Source organism: Sinocyclocheilus grahami, unplaced genomic scaffold, assembly GCF_001515645.1.
Source record: "Sinocyclocheilus grahami isolate Dianchi unplaced genomic scaffold, SAMN03320097.WGS_v1.1 scaffold280.1, whole genome shotgun sequence".
NCBI classification, from domain to species: domain Eukaryota; kingdom Metazoa; phylum Chordata; class Actinopteri; order Cypriniformes; family Cyprinidae; genus Sinocyclocheilus; species Sinocyclocheilus grahami.
The window spans coordinates 1110147-1129048 of record NW_015505459.1 but is presented as its reverse complement, the minus strand read 5'-3'; the positions used below and the strand labels follow the sequence as shown (position 1 = coordinate 1129048).

The following is an 18902-nucleotide window of genomic DNA, read 5'->3' as shown; positions in this document are numbered from 1 at the left end:
TATAATTTCTTTATCCATCAAATTAAATATTTCTAATTTCTTAATTATATTAATATATTAATAATTATATATATAAATTATATATTTATATATTATCTATATACTACCCTACTTTGCACCACCTTACTTTTTACTTTCCATTGAGCTATAATTTGGGCTTTAGTTTAATTAAATATATTATATATTATCTATATACTACCCTACTTTGCACCACCTTACTTTTTACTTTCCATTGAGCTATAATTTGTTTATTTCGGCTTTAGTTTTGGTGGTTTTAGTACTTCAACCTAAACTTTTTATTTATTTCAGCTAGGCAACATTTCAATGTTTTTTTATTTATCTAATATTTATTCTATTTCAGCTTTATTTCAATGACCAAAACTGATTTGAATAGTTACATATAATATTAAAATATTAATAATTTTATTTTTAGTTAATAATATCAACACTGGAAAATAAATCACATCTAGCTGTTTTTTTTTTACATTTAAACTTAGAACACAAGCCAAAATCTTCTAGTGCTCATGAATCAATCCGCTTCTTCTTCAGTTTTTTCCCCTTGCCAGGCAGCATTATAGTCTTCTGTGAAATGATTATAAATCTATATGTTGAGCTCAGAGTGAGTCAGCGTATGCATATACATCATCCTCCTGACAAGTCTGAATAACTCTCTTATATCGCTCTCTCTCTCGCTCTCACCCGTTAGCATCATTTCATTAAATTCTAATGCATTTCAGGCAACACTGCACAAATAAATTGCTTTGACAAAGCATTTCCTTAAAGAAAGTGCAGGTTGTCCTCTACATGTGATGTTCTGGGGTTTTGTAGGTGAAGATTAGAGCCTGTGGTCTGTGCTGGCGCTTTCACTTGATGTTTTTATCTGGTTCTAACAGAATGTACCGGAGAACCTCTAACATGGTGGGACTGAGTTACCCTCCATCTGTCATAGCAGTGCTTAAGGTAAAACACACACACACACTCCTGCATTCTTAGAAAAAGACAGTGTTTTATCTCTCAGCTTCTTTCTCTTGGTTTTGCTCTCAAAGTATCACCCAAAAAAATGAAAAACCAAAACAAATGTTTCTTCAACTCTGGCTACTTTTGGCCATGTGGACTTCAGAAAAGAAACTTTCAAAACATACTTTTTCTCTTGTAGTTTTTCATGCACTTCTTATTTGTTCACTAACAAGAGTAGATATACATGCATCACAGAAGATTTCTGTCATTTTTGTCATTTTCCCCTGAAAGTCAAGAACATTTCCACCATATCTCAGATAATGTACTGTGTATAATAGCATTCTGTGGTGGAATTAAATTGAAAATGAAATATGGTTGACTCCTTTCTCTTGCCAAGAGTAATTTCATAGCTAGCAACTGATGTAACCAAAATACACACAATAAAAAAATTATATTTAATTTGACAACATTATAGCTGAATGGCAAATGATACACAAAAATCCATTCATTCATTCATTCATTCATTTAAAAAATGTTGTCGTCTATTATGACAATTCTATTATTAATTATTTTTAAATAGTATATTTTTGTAATATAATACATCATTAATATTGATATTAATACAATATTTGTATTAATTTATTATTATTACAATTAAATAAAATGATTAATGATTGATTATTTTAATAGTATTTAAATAATTAAATTATCAAAATGAATTAAACTAATGAAATAAAATATATTGATAAAAATATGAATACAATTATTTAATTTATTCCTTTTATATTTATTTATTTTGTAATTATTGTTTATTATGTATTTGATTTCATTTTGTATTTTATATAAATGTATATAATTTTATTATAATAATATAAAAGAGTGAAAAATTTAAGGGGGTCTGAATACTTTCCGTACCCACTGTATATATAGTGTCAATTTCACATAGTAATGGATGATGATGTATTTTCAAGACTGAAAGTCCAGCCTGAGGCAAGGGTAGAATGATACAAAACATACATAAAAGGCACTTTAAAATATAAATGAAGGCATAATACAGTGTTTCTTAGGCAGTTTTAATATAACAACAAAGAAAAGTTATAGGGACATAAAAGTGCCCAAAATATGATTTACTCTTAAAGAAATAGTTGACTCAACATCTGTGTGCTGTATCTGAGTTAGTTTCTGTGTTTCTTCTTCTCAGAATGTGGATAAGTGGTCTTTTGATGTATTTGCTCTGAACGAGTCGAGCGGTGACCACGCTCTCAAATTCATCTTTTACGAGCTCCTCACCCGATACGACCTCATCAGCCGCTTCAAGGTGAAACAGCTCTGGTCGAAGTGAGAGTTGAGGGCCGTAATGATCTTTTTCAGAGTTGTTAACTCCGTATCTCTGACAGATCCCCGTCTCAGCGCTGGTCTCATTTGTGGAGGCTCTGGAAGTGGGATACAGCAAACATAAAAACCCCTACCACAACCTGATACACGCAGCCGACGTCACACAGACCGTGCACTACCTGCTCCTCAAGACGGGGATGGTGGTAAGATGAAGCACACAAACACAGAGAGATCACGTTCGAGGGCCACGACTGCAGTGAAGTAGGTCAAGAGGTCAACAGGTCAGGACTGAGCTAATATAATAATAATTATACTCCCTTCTAAGATCTTTTGTGCACATTCTAATGTTTTTCTTCACGAGGAAGACATTCCCACTATGCACTGCAAAAGCTCAGTGAAATAATCCATCCAAGATGACAGGTGAAACTAGAGAGGCGTTTATAATAAAAAATGTATTGTATTAAATAGAAACCAACAATGCAGATGAGCTGAAGGCCGCTATCAAAGCAACCTGGGCTTCCATTACACCTGAGCAGTGCCACAGGCTGATTGCCTCCATGCCACGCCGCATTGATGCAGTAATTCATGCAAAAGGAGCCCCTACCAAGTATTGAGTACATGTACAGTAAATTAACATACTTTCCAGAAGGCCAACAATTCACTAAAAATGTTTTTTTTTATTGGTGTTATGAAGTATTCTAATTTGTTGAGATAGTGAATTGGTGGGTTTTTGTTAAATGTGAGCCAAAATCATCACAATTAAAAGAACCAAAGACTTAAACTACTTCAGTCTGTGTGCATTGAATTTATTTAATACACGAGTTTCACAATTTGAGTTGAATTACTGAAATAAATGAACTTTTCCATGACATTCTAATTTATTGAGATGCACCTGTATTTATATACCAAATTAAATATACACATTCATTTATTATAGTAATAGTAATAAATACAAAATGTACATATTCATTATTTATAATACATGTACTGTTTTTTAATTTTTTTTACAGTTTCTCTTGTTTTAGTTTTGTTTATATGCTGTCTTTTTATTATTTTGAATTATCTTACAGTTTTCATTTTAATTTTAGTTTACGTTTTAGTAAATTTTGTTATGTACTTTTGTTGGTTTGTTTTTGTGTATTTCTGTATAGTTTGTAGTATCGTTTAGTTCACCTGTAGTTGTAGTATTTTTACTTCAACCTATTATTTTAGTAATTGTAGTACTTCAGCTAGTTTCTAAGGTAACATTCTAATTTTTGTCATTTTTAAAACACATTTTTTTCATCTAATATTTTTTTTCAATTACCAAAACTGTTTTAATAGTTCTAGTTTAAGTTCACAATGCCAGGTTTGTGTAAACTCTTATCTCGTGTTTACAGCGGCAAAATATAACATCACTCAATCGCTTCCTTTCATTATTAACGCTTCACACGAGCTCTTGCTGCATAGACCGGCTTGTTGATTATAATGATCTAATGTTGCGTTGTTCCACTCGCTCTCAATGCAGATACGGTGTTAATCATCTTGATAATGTTACTGTGACATGTTGAAGCCTGTGGGCACAAACTCAAGAGTAACTGCACAGAAACCCAGCGGCGTAATCATTAATTCTGCTGACAAACACACACACACACACACACACCTTGAGCTTTTTAATGAACAATCACCAGGCCAATCATAAAGCAGCAGTTCCTGAAGAGAAACAGAGAGAATACTCTCGCTGTTTACTCATATAAGCGTCTTGACACAAATCCCTTTATCTTCCATCTGACTAGCCATCACACAATTAATGCTTTCTCACAGAGAGCCACTTCTTTCATCACAATGCACTTCAGTGTTTGTTCTGCACGTGTGACTCAAGACAAATGAGGTGAGATGGTGTCATTTTACACCAAACTGAAGTGAACTGGAGTCTTTCTAATAGGTGATTAAATATTAAGATGAAGTCCTGCGGGAATGCGGCGAGCAGCTGAGAGCTCGGCATCCTTCCGAGCCTGTCTGTCAACATATGTTCATTATTCGGGAAGTCATGGCCTAATGGTTAGAGAGTCGGACTCATAACCCAAAGGTTGTGGGTTCGAGTCTCGTACCGGCAGGGATTGTAGGTGGGGGGAGTGAATGTACCGCACTCTCTCCCACCTTCAATACCACGACTGAGGTGCCCTTGAGCAAGGCACCGAACCCCAACTGCTCCCCGGGCGCCGCAGCAAAAATGGTTGCCCACTGCTCCGGGTGTGTGTTCACGGTTTGTGTGTGTTCACTGCTGTGTGTGTGCACTTTGGATGGGTAAATGCAGAGCACTAATTCCGAGTATGGGTCACCATACTTGGCCAGACGTCACACGTCACTTCACTTATTCTACTGCGACTGACTCTGTGCTTTTCTTTCCAAGAATTAAACCACAAAAGTTTTTTATTGCTCCGAAATAAAGATTTCATTGAGTTCTCAGTCATGTTTAATATAAAGATCAACTTTGTCTCAGGTTTTTCTTATAAAATTCTTTCTTCTTCCGTTTCTTCTAAAATACAAATAGACAAAGATGAGTCAATAGCTGTCATAAAGTTAAGGGTATAGAGATGAATTTCAATTTGAAGCCACATAATATTTTTATTTATTTTATTTTATTGTTCCGAAATAAATACTTAATTGAGTTCTCAGTCATGTTTAAATTAAATATCAGCTTTGACGCAGATGTTTCTTCTAAAATTCTTAAGGAGAAATAAAAATAGACATGAGTCAATATTGTCAATATTGTTGTCATAAAGTAAGAGTGTAGAGCTGAATGTGGTAGAAATGTTCTTGTTGTAAACTTTGGTGTCTTGGCTAATCTGAACACATTTTGAGACATTATTGAGATGTTTTCCTTTTTCATCAAGAATTTTAGCAGAAGTCTCCTGCTCTCTGCTTAACTTCATTGTCGTCATTATTTAAATATCATGTTTCTTCTGAAGTTTTTGAGGAGTAATAAAAATGGACACAAATGAGTCAATAGTTGTTCAAAAATAGGTGTATACAGATTGAAATCACAATTTTTTTATTGCTTCGATATAAAGTCTAAACTGAGTTCAAAGTCGGGTTTTATTTAAAAAGAAACTTTTTTTCTCAGATGTTTCTTCTAAGTTTTTTAGGAGAAATAAAAATAGACATAAATGTGTCAATATTGAAATAGATTAAGAGTATAGAGGTGTACATTGAGATCTATGAATCTCAATGATCTATGTTCTCAAATCTGAGCACATTTTGGGGCATTATTAAGATCTTTTCTGAGATTACTGGGACCCTCAAGATCCCATCTTAAAAGGTGGGAATTTTAGCAGAAGTCTCCATTTGCTCTCCATTTAACCTCATTGTTATTATGTCAGTAATGCATTATTTAAACCAACGTTGTTTCAGATGTTTCTTCTAAAATTCTTAAGGAGAAATGAACATAGACACAAATTATTCAGTTGTCATAAAGTAAGTGTACAGACCTAAATGTGCTAGAGATATTTGGGTTCATATTGAGATCTACCTTGTATCTATATCTATTCTAGTATGTGAGCACAAACATTATTGAGATCTTTTTTGAAACTTTGGAGGAAATACGCACGGGATTACTTTTTGTTTGAAGAAACAGCTTAGAAATTGGAGATTTCATCAAGGCTTCAACTGCTCTTGATTTAACTTCATTCAGATGTTAAAGATTTCTCATGTGACATTGTTTTCCCTCTCCAGCACTGGCTGACAGAGTTGGAGATTTTTGCAATGCTTTTCGCTGCTGCCGTCCACGACTACGAACACACCGGGACCACAAACAACTTCCACATCCAGACCAGGTAACGCATGAGCACCGCTGGCTGAGTCATCCATCAGACTCCTGCACCTCAACCGACCGAATCAAACTACTATCAAACATAACCTGGGACAAATGAGAAGAATGGGGAGATGGGACTAAAATAATGGTCTGTGGGTTAGTTTGTATACACTACTGTTCAGTTTGGGCTCAGTAAGGATTTGTTTTAAGGAAGTCTCTTATGCTTCCCAAGGCTGCATTTATTTGATCAAAAGTGCAGCAATATTGTGAAATATTATTACAATTTAAAATAACCGTTTTCTATTTGAACATGTTTTAAATTGTAATTTATTCCTGTGGTCAAAGCTGAATTTTCAGCATCATTACTCCAGTCTTCAGTGTCACATGATCATTCAGAAATCATTCTAATATTTTGATTTGCTGCCAAGAAACATTTCTTATTATTATCATCAGTGTTGAAAAAAGTTACGCTTTTTAATATTTTTTTGTGGAAAGCGTGATACATATTTTTCATTCTTTGATGAATAGAAAGTACAAGAGCACCATTTATTTGAAACGGAAATCTTTTGTAACATATAAATGTCTTTTCTGCCAATTTTGATCAATTTAATATCCTTGCTGTATAAAAATATTAATTTCTTAAAAAAATTAAATAAAAATCTTACTGACCCGACTTTTGAATGATAGTACTTTTCCTTTATAATCAAAAGTATTTGATTACACAGTATGAGAGAAACTAAATAATATCATTGAGACTTAAGGTCCTTGCACACTGAGTCCGAAATTTTCGTATGCATTTTTTCGGGGTTTTTTTTCGTATTCGTCATCCTTTCCTATCAAAATGCTTGCTACGTATGCGAAAATGCAGAAAATCGAACCTGGTCCGAATTTTTTTTATGACGGACGAAAGTTTCAAAGGCAGTGTGTGAACGTGATTGACACAACATGAGGTCGTATTTATTTTTCAACATGCAAAAATTTCGGATGAAAAATTCGGACTCAGTGTGCAGAGACCTTTACACTTCTTTGACTTGGTCCAGTATGCAAACACCTAGCAACACACTTAAAACCACTTGCAATGCCTTGTGCAACTCACGTGTTCTCCAGTTTAATATGAGCTTAAAACAGCATACAATAATTACAGTAGAAAAAAGCTAAAAGAGTCACACTGCAGGACACTGTATGTCATCTGTAAATGTAAAATATAAATCAGATTCAGTTCTGTTAGAACTGAGTTTACATTGATTCCTGCAGGTCGGACACGGCCATCCTGTACAACGACCGCTCTGTGCTGGAGAGTCATCACGTCAGCGCGGCGTATCGACTGCTGCAGGACGACGACGAGATGAACATCCTGTACAACCTCTCCAAAGATGACTGGAGGTACAGCAGGATTTCACATCCAGCATCTAATCATTTCCATCATTGTCTCACTTCTTTTGTTTCCAGAGAACAGAAAAATTGCTAACTGACAATACATTTTCTCCAGTTACAGTATTGTGAACTGTCTTCGTAACTGGGTACTTTTATATACCAGTGGTAATTATTATTTTTTTTTGTTAAATGACAAAAAATAGCTTGGAAGCTATTTCTTTATGCATTTTTGCATATATATGTATATGCAAAAATGCATAAAGAAATAGCTTCCAAGACCATTATAAAGTGATGCTCATTTAACAAAAAAAAATAAAAATTACCACTGGTATATAAAAGTACCCAGTATTTGGGTACCCACACACACACGCAATATATATATGTGTGTGTGTGATAGATAGATAGATAGATAGATAGATAGATAGATAGATAGATAGATAGATAGATAGATAGATAGATAGATAGATAGATAGGTGTTTAAGATGTAAAAGGCTACCATTTCAGTTTAGAAAAATTACTAATATGTGACCCTGGACCACAAAACCAGTCATAAGGGTCAATGTTTTGAAATTGATTTGAAATTGGTTTGTTATGATGGGACAATATTTGGCCGAGATACAACTATTTGAAAATCTGGAATCTGAAGGTGCAAAAAAATCTAAATACTGAGAAAAACGCCTTTAAAGCTGTCCAAATGAAGTTCTTAGCAATGCATATTGCTTATCAAAAATTATGTTTTGATATATTTACAGTACGAAATTTATAAAATATCTTCATGGAACATGATCTTTACCTAATATCCTAATGATTTTTGGCATAAAAGAAAAATCGATCATTTGGACCCATACAATGTATTTTAGGCTATTGCTACAAAAATACCCCAGCGACTTAAGACTGCTTTTGTGCTCCAGGGTCACATATAAAGAAGTACGAGTGTAACGGTGTTATATTTTTATAGGTATTTTACTAAACTTTTTTACTAAACTAGACTTGAAACTTGGAGGGATGGTAGTACTCATACCGCCTACAACGTGACCGAGGCTCACCCCAATCGGCCTGACGGGGGCGCTACAGCATTCAAAGTACGAAATCGCTCACAAAACGCACGCCTCAGATTCGATCGTGAGCCTGGCGAAATTTTCGGGTATTTCGCTTTTTTTTTCAAAACCTACTTTTGCGAACTAGTCCTAGGTTTTTCGCCCGATCGTAACCAAACCAGCGCAGAACGATTCTCTGGAGAGTGAATATCAATAATTATATATAAAAAAGTTGAGCTTTCGACTCACCATCGCAAAGGGACGCCAAAACGTTCGGAGGGGGCAGGGCCACTTTTAGTAAAATGCCTATAACTCCTGAACGGAGTGAGATATCTTCACCAAACTCGGAACAGTTATGTAAGAGCTCAAGCTGAGGTCACAGGAAACAAATAATGGAGATTGGCCACTTGGTGGCGCTATAAGAGGGAAGAAACATAAAAATGGCTATAACTAGGTAACCATTTGTCCTATCAACATGAAAATCGCTGTGCACGGTCTTGGTCCAAAGTGCCACAAGTGTCTATGGGGATATTTGCATATCTCAAAAAAAAACATGGCCACCATTGGCCGATGAAGTTTGAGCACCTATTATTTTTGAAATTGAGCTTTCAACTGATGTATGGTTTGTTAGGATAGGACAATATTTTCTGGAGAGTGAATATCAATAATTATATATAAAAAAGTTGAGCTTTCGACTCACCATCGCAAAGGGACGCCAAAACGTTCGGAGGGGGCAGGGCCACTTTTAGTAAAATGCCTATAACTCCTGAACGGAGTGAGATATCTTCACCAAACTCGGAACAGTTATGTAAGAGCTCAAGCTGAGGTCACAGGAAACAAATAATGGAGATTGGCCACTTGGTGGCGCTATAAGAGGGAAGAAACATAAAAATGGCTATAACTAGGTAACCATTTGTCCTATCAACATGAAAATCGCTGTGCACGGTCTTGGTCCAAAGTGCCACAAGTGTCTATGGGGACATTTGCATATCTCAAAAAAAAACATGGCCACCATTGGCCGATGAAGTTTGAGCACCTATTATTTTTTAAATTGAGCTTTCAACTGATGTATGGTTTGTTAGGATAGGACAATATTTGGCCGAGATACAACTATTTGAAAATCTGGAATCAATCTGGAATGCAAAACAATCTAAATATTGAGAAAATTGCCTTTAAAGTTGTCCAAATGAAGTTCTTAGCAATGCATATTGCTTATCAAAAATTAAGTTTTGATATATTTACGGTACGAAATTTACAAAATATCTTCATGGAACATGATCTTTACTTAATGTCCTAATGATTTTTGGATCATTTTGACCCATACAATGTATTTTAGGCTATTGCCACAAAAATACCCGTGCTACTTATGACAGGGTCACATATAAAGAAGTACGAGTGTAACGGTGTTATATTTTTAAGGGGCAAAGTTCTCAGAGTTGAAGAAACAGCCTGCAGAAAATACTGAAAGAAGTGTTTTACCATTCTCTCTGTGCTATTCTCAACTAATCACAACAGAGAAAGAAAAGTCTGATGAAGTTTTACTGCAATACAGACAGAAACGATTCGTTTCTCATTCAGAGAGAAAACTATTATCCTCACACTTTGAAGCGGAACACGGTTATTTTCTCCAATGAAGAGATTGAGTGCAGTTGTTTTGTGTGCTTGTGTTTTTAGAGAGCTCAGGGCGCTCGTGGTCGAGATGGTTTTGGCCACTGACATGTCCTGCCACTTTCAGCAGGTCAAAGCCATGAAGAATTTCCTCCAGCAGCCCGAGGGGTGAGAAAACTTTACAACAAACATGCTTCACTGTTGTCTGTCACCTCCTGCCTCATCTGTGTCTCCCCAGAGCCAGGTGTTATTGCTTAGAGTTTGCTCTTTCTTAGCTGGAGAGACGTGATGGAGATGGATGTTTCTCAAGATGTTTCTTCTACTGTTTCTGTGGAGAAATAAAAATAGACAAATGATACATACAATAATATAAAATGAATACAGCTTAACTGAATTAATTTGATTAGAAATTCTTATTGAGGAGTTCATATTGAGATCCTGTCTTTTGATTGCATACTTGATTGCAAAATCTGAGCACAATTTGATGTTTTTTTTTCTCTGAATCTATTTCCCAAAGGAGTAAGCAAAATATACTGAATTAGGGGTTCAAGCGCATAGCAACGTGACCGAGGCTCACCCCAATCGGCCTGACGGGGGCGCTACAGCAATCGAAAGTAAGAAATCGCTCACAAAACGCATGCCTCAGATTCAATCGTGAGCCTGGGGAAATTTGGGGTATTTCGCATTTTTTTCAAAACCTTTTTTTGCGAACTAGTCCTAGGTTTTTCGCCCGATCGTAACCAAACCAGTGCAGAAAGATTTTATGGAGAGTGAATATCAATAATTATCAAAAAAAAGTTGAACTTTTGACTCACCGTCACAAATAATTATATATAAAAAAGTTGAGCTTTCGACTCACCATCGCAAAGGGACGCCAAAACGTTCGGAGGGGGCAGGGCCACTTTTAGTAAAATGCCTAAAACTCCTGAACGGAATGAGATCTCTTCGCAAACTCGGAACAGTTATGTAAGAGCTCAAGCTGAGGTCACAGGAAAAAAAATCATGGAGATTGGCCACTTGGTGGCGCTTTTATGAAACATAAAAATGGCTATAACTAGGTAACCATTTGTCCTATCAACATGAAAATCGCTGTGCACGGTCTTGGTCCAAAGTGCCACAAGTGTCTATGGGGACATTTGCGTATCTAAAAAAAAAACATGGCCACCGTTGGCCGATGAAGTTTGAGCACCAAATAGACAAATGATACATACAATAATATAAAATGAATACAGCTTAACTGAATTAATTTGATTAGAAATTCTTATTGAGGAGTTCATATTGAGATCCTGTCTTTTGATTGCATACTTGATTGCAAAATCTGAGCACAATTTGATGTTTTTTTTTCTCTGAATCTCCTGAAACTAAAAGATTACTGTGGTCTTTTTCTCAGAAGGAGCCGTTTTTAATGCAGGAAAATGACACAAAAGTAAATGTTATTGTCATGTGTCAGAAAAGCACATTTATCACCTGTTGGTCTTAAATTATTTTAAAAAATATATAAATAATGTCTTCCAGCTTCAAAGTTCATTCCCTCCCATTCATAATTTCTTACACAATTTTGCTTCTATATGGTTTATTGATTTTTTTTTTTTTTTCAAAATATTTTCGCTGGAAAGCTAGAAACAAATACTGATCGAGATAGAATTATATTTTATTTCCAATAAATCAAAGAAAATATTTGTTTGATTTTCTTTTTTCTTTTTTCTTTGATTCATTGGAAATGTTTATCCTTAGCTATTGACTGTAACAAACTGTATTTTATTATTTTTATTTTATACATTTGTCTGTTTAATTTTAATGTTTATTGTGAGATAAATCTTGTTCAAATAAATGCTGCTGATTTTTTAGCTGTATCTGTCTTAAATTTTAGTAATAGACACTGCAATCCCCATAAATAAATAACTTCAATAAATAAAATAAGAATGTATTATATTAGATTAGATTAGATTATATTAGATTAGATTAGATTAGAGCAAACACGTATTTATCAGTGGGATTGGTGTGTGTTTTCCTCAGAATTGACAAACCCAATGCTCTGTCTCTGCTGTTACACACGGCTGACATCAGTCATCCAGCCAAGAACTGGGATCTACACCATCGCTGGACTACATTTACCCTTTGGGAAGCTATAATGGGGTCCTTTAGAAAAGGGGCCTATCCAAATATGCCCCAAAGCCTATAAAGCCTCGAAAACTCAAAACTTCACGAAACCCGCTGAGCACATGCGACAGGTGATTCTAAACCAGCACGCAAAGTTTCAGGGAGATTGGACCACAGCTGGCGCTATAACAATCATAAACGTTATAAAAACATCATATTTCTATGGTAAATCACCTGGATTTGACAAAAATGCTTTTTTAATAATTGATTTAGGTGGTTACATGCTTGCTAAATAATATGTAATGTATTTTTCCTTATGTGCTTAAATACCTAAAGCTCTTGAACCCCAGTAATCACTGCTTGCAGCTATATTTTAAAATTTATTTTCAGAAAAGTCTTTAATATCCTAAATCAGAATTTAAAATGTACTTTTCAAAAATTTGCTCACTGAAAGTATCTTCAGTAGAACAGAAAGTCCTGAATGATTTTAAATTGTTGATGGAAAAACAGGAGATGCTTCTATTAAGCCTGTTTCACACTGCTGACTTAAAGGAATAGTTCGCCAAAAAAAAAAAAAAAATAGAACATTAGCTGAAAATGTACTCACTCTCAGGCCATCCAAGATGTAGATAAGTTTTTTTTATGGGAACAGATTTGAATAAATGTAGCATTACATCACTTGCTCACCAATGGATCCTCAGTAGTGAATGGGTGCTGTCAGAATGAGAGTCCAAACAGCTGATAAAAACATCACAATAATCCACAAGTAATCCACACCACTCCAGTCCATCAATAAATGTCTTGTGAAGTGAAAAGCTGCATGTTTGTAAGAAACAAATACATCCATCATTAAGAGGTTTTTAACTTCAAACTGTTGCTTCCAGCTAAAATACGAGCCCTCTATCCATAATATGGCTTTCTCCAGTGAAAAAAGTAATCTTGTCTGAATCAGGTGAGAAATATTTACAGGTCAAGCACCGTTTACAAGCAAAAAACAGTTCTAAACAAATATGATGTTAGATTTTGATGTGAGAGGAGGACAACAGGTGATGAACTTTTTTACTGAAGTATTATAGATTATGGACTGAAACAAAAAGTGATGGTTTAAAGTGAAAACGTCTTAAAAATGGATTAGTATATTACAAACAACTCAATGGCAGCACAAAATTAGTATGAAATTAAGATAATTGTGTTTTATTTAGGAGAAAATACAAAATGTTAATTGAGCTGCAAATCAGAATGATTTCTGAAGGATCACGTGACACTGAAGACTGGTTTAATGATGCTGAAAATTGTAAAATATGAAAATAGGTCTTTTAAATTGTAATACAATTTTACAATATTACTGTTTTAATGTCTTTTTGATTAAATAAATGCAGCCTTGGTGAGCAGAAGAGACTTTCAAAAAATCTTACTGAAACGAATGGTAGTGTAATAAATTAGTATAAAATAAAACGTGAATTTGTTTCTCACTGATCTGAACAATCTTTTGATGTAAAAGCTTCTGCTTGAAATTAGTTATTGACAAATGTATTAATTTTGCCTATGCATACATTTCTATACATGTACAAATTTCTATACATGTTTCTATACAAACATGTATACAATGTGTGAATGGAGTTGGATTGGATAGGAAAATTAACCATTAAGTGTCCATGATGCATGTAAACGCCTTCAATAGTGTTTAAAAACCCAGGATGCACCTTGTGAATTTGGGTGTGAAAATGTTGAGATGAGAAGCACAAATTGAAGATTGGGAATTATTTCATAGTTTGATGACTTAAACTGGGAAAATAGTTCTGAACTGTTACAGTACATCCAAACTTTTGTAGCATTTTGCACATTTTATGCATTCTGAGTAAGCAAATAGTGAATAATGCACCTCCTGCTGTGTCTCCAATCAGAGACGGAGGAGAAGGCCAAACGAGAGCAGGAGGAACAGCAGGAGGCAACAGCAGAAAACCAGGAGCACAAAAAAGACCCAGAGCTGTCGGGACCAAAGGAAGACAGGGGGGGAGAGGACGACCCGGAGCCAGGGGGGGTAAATGGACCCCCAGAAGAAAGTCCCCATGACAAATCAAATAACGAAGAGGCACATCAGAACTTACAGAACGGTATTGTGTTCAATGGTATAATTGTTACCATCAGCTCAGTTAATGTTGCTCAGGTGTAACTTTTAGTATTGACTGCCCTCTGGTGGATAATCAGAGGAGTAATAAGAATAATGCTATGTGCAGAATAGAGTAATAGCATACTGCTTAATGCATACTGTGCATTATATACTCAGTACTCAATAATCACATAACCTTCTATCTATCTATCTATCTAGAGATAGATTTGTTTAAAAAAAAGTCACTTTAGAAATAGAAGTTTAATTAGTGCATTGTATTTTGATATGCATGTGGTTATTCAGTGTATCATGAGAATATGCATACTTGTGCACAGTACTATATATATATTTATTTATGCTATAGATCAGAGGAGTAATAAGAATAATGCTATGTGCAGAATAGAGTAATAGCATACTGCTTAATGCATACTGTGCATTATATACTCAGTACTCAATAATCACATAACCTTCTATCTATCTATCTATCTAGAGATAGATTTGTTAAAAAAAAAGTCACTTTAGAAATAGAAGTTTAATAATGCATTGTATTTTGGTATGCATGTGGTTATTCAGTGTATCATGAGAATATGCATACTTGTGCACAGTACTATATATATATTTATTTATGCTATAGTATATATTTTTTTTTTAGATTTATTTTTGCCGTTTATTACCTTTATTTTGATAGGACAGTCGGTAGACAGAAAGTGAAGTGGGAGAGAGAGGGGGGCGGGATCAGGAAAGGTCAGCAAGCCGGGACTCGAACTCGGGACGCCCGAAGCGTAACGGCGCTAAATGTCGGCGTGCTGCCCGCGAGGCTATCGCCACTGACACTTGTCTATATTTTGAAAAAGTAGTCAAAGTAGTATTGTAGTATGCCATTCTGAAAATGTTTTACTGTATTGCTACAGTGTGTGTGGTGATTTTTTTTAGTTTTTAGTTTTTTTTTGTCTGTTCATCTCTAATAATCTGATGTCTGTAAACAGGAGAAGTGTCTGAAGAGGCAGAATCACCAGCAGATGAAGACAAGAGAACACGCGATGGTAAACACACACGTTTATTCTGTAACAGAGACTTCTGTTGCTAATACTTACAGTGACACTAACAACATATTAGACAATTAATGTCTGAATGTTAATGCATCATATAATAAAATATCAAAACAAGTGACATTTTTAAAGAAAGATAGAAAAACATTCCACAAAAATAAGCTTGTATAAGATACACTACGGTTCAAAAGTTTGAGGAAATATTCAGCAAAGATGCATTAAAGTGACAGTAAAGATCTTTGTAATGAATTTTTTTTCAAGTAAATGCTGTTGTTTTCAATTTTATGTTCATAAAAAATTCTGAAATATTACATATATTTTTACAACAATATGAAGCATTGGTAATACGATTTTTTTCTTGAGAATCAAATCAGCATGATAGAATGTTTTCTGAAGGATTATGTGACACTGAAGATGGGAGTAATGATGCTGAAAATTCTGCTTTGCATCACAGGAATAAATTACATTTTTACTATATACTCAAACAGTTATTTAAAATTTTAATAATTTAATAAATTGCATTTTCATCAAATAAATGCTGCCCTAGTGAGCATATTCTATTATATTTATAAAATTGTACCGACCCCAAATATTTGAATGTTCAGAATGAAGACAAAGTATTTTGTAAATTTGTATTTGTTTGTAGTTAGTTGATCATGTGGTTCCTCTGTTAGGACACTTGTGTGAATTTGTGGGGAACAAGATCCACCAATTTTGACAATTGACATTTAACAAAAAGACATTGAGATTATAAAATTAATGAAGAAAAGCAACGTTAGTGCAGGAGCATCCAAGACATGCAGATACTTGATAATGCAATGACATTCAGGCATTTTTCAGTGTCACTTTTTTGCTATCTTCTGATGCAATCTTCGACTGATCTAAATGTCTTCAATCTGCTTTTAACAGAAAGTGCAAATGCCTAGAGTGACTTCCAGTGGCGTCTTGAGGCCAGACACAGAGCGATGAACTTGCCATCAGGAGAGCGCTCGGTTCTGAAGGACTACGGCACCCTCTAGAGGACACGGCTAATGCTTAGTGTCCGGCCTCTATCCCCTCCAAATCTCCAGACTTTCATAAGACTGATCTCTCTGAATGATGAAGGACAAAACGGACGAGAGACAACAGCTGCTTTTGTCTGGTCTGTTTTATTTACAGAACCAGATTTCCTTCCCAAACCTTTAAAGTGCAACGGTTGCATCCACTAAGAAAAGCATGCAGCAGCTGAACGTAAGGATTCTTATTAAAACCTCCATTTCAAATGCTTTCTATGTTTTTCCGCAGCCTTGCAGTCAGATCACTTGGTATGTGTATAAAGCTCAAACTGTGATTTATATCTAAATATACATATATATATATATATATAATATGTGGCCTGCAGTAAACTGTACATAACTAATCTTAGCAGCATTTGCACCTGTGAACAATATTCGGCTTTTGACAATAGCGATGTTGTGTTCAGCTATTTGAAATGCACTCTTCCTGACATGGACTGATGCATTTCAGCAAACATGCTCCGACACACGTTTGTTCACCTCATCTGCTAATAGAGGGCGCATATATGGAACCCTATGTATATGTATTACTATTGTAAATGACTGTCTGCGTTTAGATCAGAGCTTTTATAACTTGAGAAAAGCCGTACGAAGTGGCAGTATTTCCTATTCGTGCACATCTGTGTGCGGCTGTGGAGTAGAAAACGCCTGATCCTAAGATTTTTCCTTCTCTCGCTTACCTTCGGATGCCTTTCTTCATGTAGTCTTTCTGAAAGCGAACCGAACTGAAACGTCTTCTACAGGAACACACAAACTAGCAGTCACCGTAGACGATGTAAGTCTTATAACTGACCATATAGTAGTGTGTAAGTCATAGCCATATCACTGTGCTCGCTCCGCAATACCTGTATATTACACCGTATGTCATTTTTGCTGGTTTCCTGGGGGTTTGTGACAAGCTTTTCTCTGTCCTTTGAGCAGGTCATCTCAAGAAACCTGAAGAGAACATGTCCAGGGCATGTATCACCCTGAAATCAAACATAAACAAATGTGACCCTGGAGCACAAAACCAGTCTTAAGTTGCTGGGGTATGTTTGTAGCAATAGCCTAAAATACATTGTATGGGGGTCAAAATTAACGATTTTTCTTTTATGCTAAAAATCATTAGAATATTAAATAAAGATCATGTTTCATGAAGATATTTTGTAAATTTCCTACCGTAAACATATCAAAACTTAATTTTTGATTAGTGATATGCATTGCTAAGAACTTCATTTGAACAACTTTAAAGGCAATTTTCTCAATATTTAGATTTTTTTGCACCTTCAGATTCCAGATTTTCAAATAGTTGTATCTCTGCCAAATATTGTCCTATCATAACCATCATTTATTCAGCTTTCAGATGGTTTATAAATCTCAATTTAAAAAATTTTTTGACTGGTTTTGTGGTCCAGGGTCACAAATAAGAAATGACATTTTTGCATGACGAAAAGAACCCAGTTTTTAGGACTATAAAGAATGTGGAATAGATTGTTAAAAATACTCAAATACAATGATTGCATTAGATAAATGAGCATAAATTGAAGGCCATAAAAACACACACACACTGTTCAAAGGTTTGGGGTCAGTACAATTTTTTTATATAATAGAAGTCTCTTACGCTCACCAGTGCTGCATTTATGTGATGAAAAATGCAGTTAAAACGGTAATATTGTGAATTTTCTATTTTAGTAAGTTTTTTTTTTGTGTGTAATTTATTCCTGTGATGCAAAGCTGAATTTTCAGCATCATTACTCCAGTCTGCAGTGTCACATGATCCTTCAGAAATCATTATAAAATAACATTTAATTAAAATCAAAATCTTTTGTAACATTAGAAATGTCTTTACTGTCACTTATGATCAATTTAATGCATTCTTGCTGAATAAAAGTTTAATTTCCGTTTAATTTCTTAAAAAAAAACTCACCTCAAACTTTTAAATAGTAGTGTACTATACCAAATACACACACACACACACACACACATTTGCTATCTTAAAAATTAATGAAAAATATATATATATTTTTTGGAATTACTAGAATGTAAAAAACAATTATATTATATTTAATTGTTTTTTACATTCTAGTAATTCCGGGGAAAACATTTTTTTTTCATTTTTTTTTATGTCAATGGGAAAATGTGGTTAATTGCCATGAAAATAATGTAAGCATAAAATATGCTTCATAATCCAAAATATAGCTTCTGATTTATTTTCTGTTTGATTTCAGGGTTAAATGTGACCTGTAACATTTAAACCTGTTGATTTGTATGTTCAGCATTCAGGAGATTTAACAGAGTCTGTTAACTGAAACATTTAACTCTGTTCTTTCTTCTATTTATTTCATCTGTTTTGTTGTAAATATGGTTTCTCTGAATGAGTGAGTCTGAGATGGGATATGTGACTGGATAAACGAATGCATGCAGCGACTGGATGTGTTTCTTTTTCTGAGGGTGTGACGTGAGTAAAGTTGAGCTTCTGAATTGTATTTTATTTATACAAAATCT

The 18902-nt window shown here is 34.7% G+C and overlaps 1 protein-coding gene and 1 long non-coding RNA gene across 2 annotated transcripts in view; both read left to right on the top strand.

Annotated features, from left to right (window-relative positions):
* The window catches only part of LOC107600252 (calcium/calmodulin-dependent 3',5'-cyclic nucleotide phosphodiesterase 1C-like), an 88379-nt gene extending 76093 nt beyond the window's left edge, over positions 1-12286 (top strand). Inside the window, exons 6-12 of the mRNA XM_016292096.1 lie at positions 894-960; positions 2159-2275; positions 2355-2495; positions 6007-6107; positions 7340-7468; positions 10171-10272; positions 12121-12286. Coding sequence (XP_016147582.1) covers positions 894-960; positions 2159-2275; positions 2355-2495; positions 6007-6107; positions 7340-7468; positions 10171-10272; positions 12121-12286 — 823 coding nt within the window. The remainder of the gene's footprint in view (positions 1-893; positions 961-2158; positions 2276-2354; positions 2496-6006; positions 6108-7339; positions 7469-10170; positions 10273-12120) is intronic.
* Positions 12287-14108: 1822 nt separating this feature from the next.
* LOC107600271 (uncharacterized) lies at positions 14109-17450 on the top strand. Its single transcript, XR_001610741.1, has 3 exons — positions 14109-14318; positions 15301-15357; positions 16273-17450. It is a non-coding gene; the product is annotated as an uncharacterized lncRNA (long non-coding RNA).
* The last annotated feature ends 1452 nt before the right edge of the window (positions 17451-18902 follow it).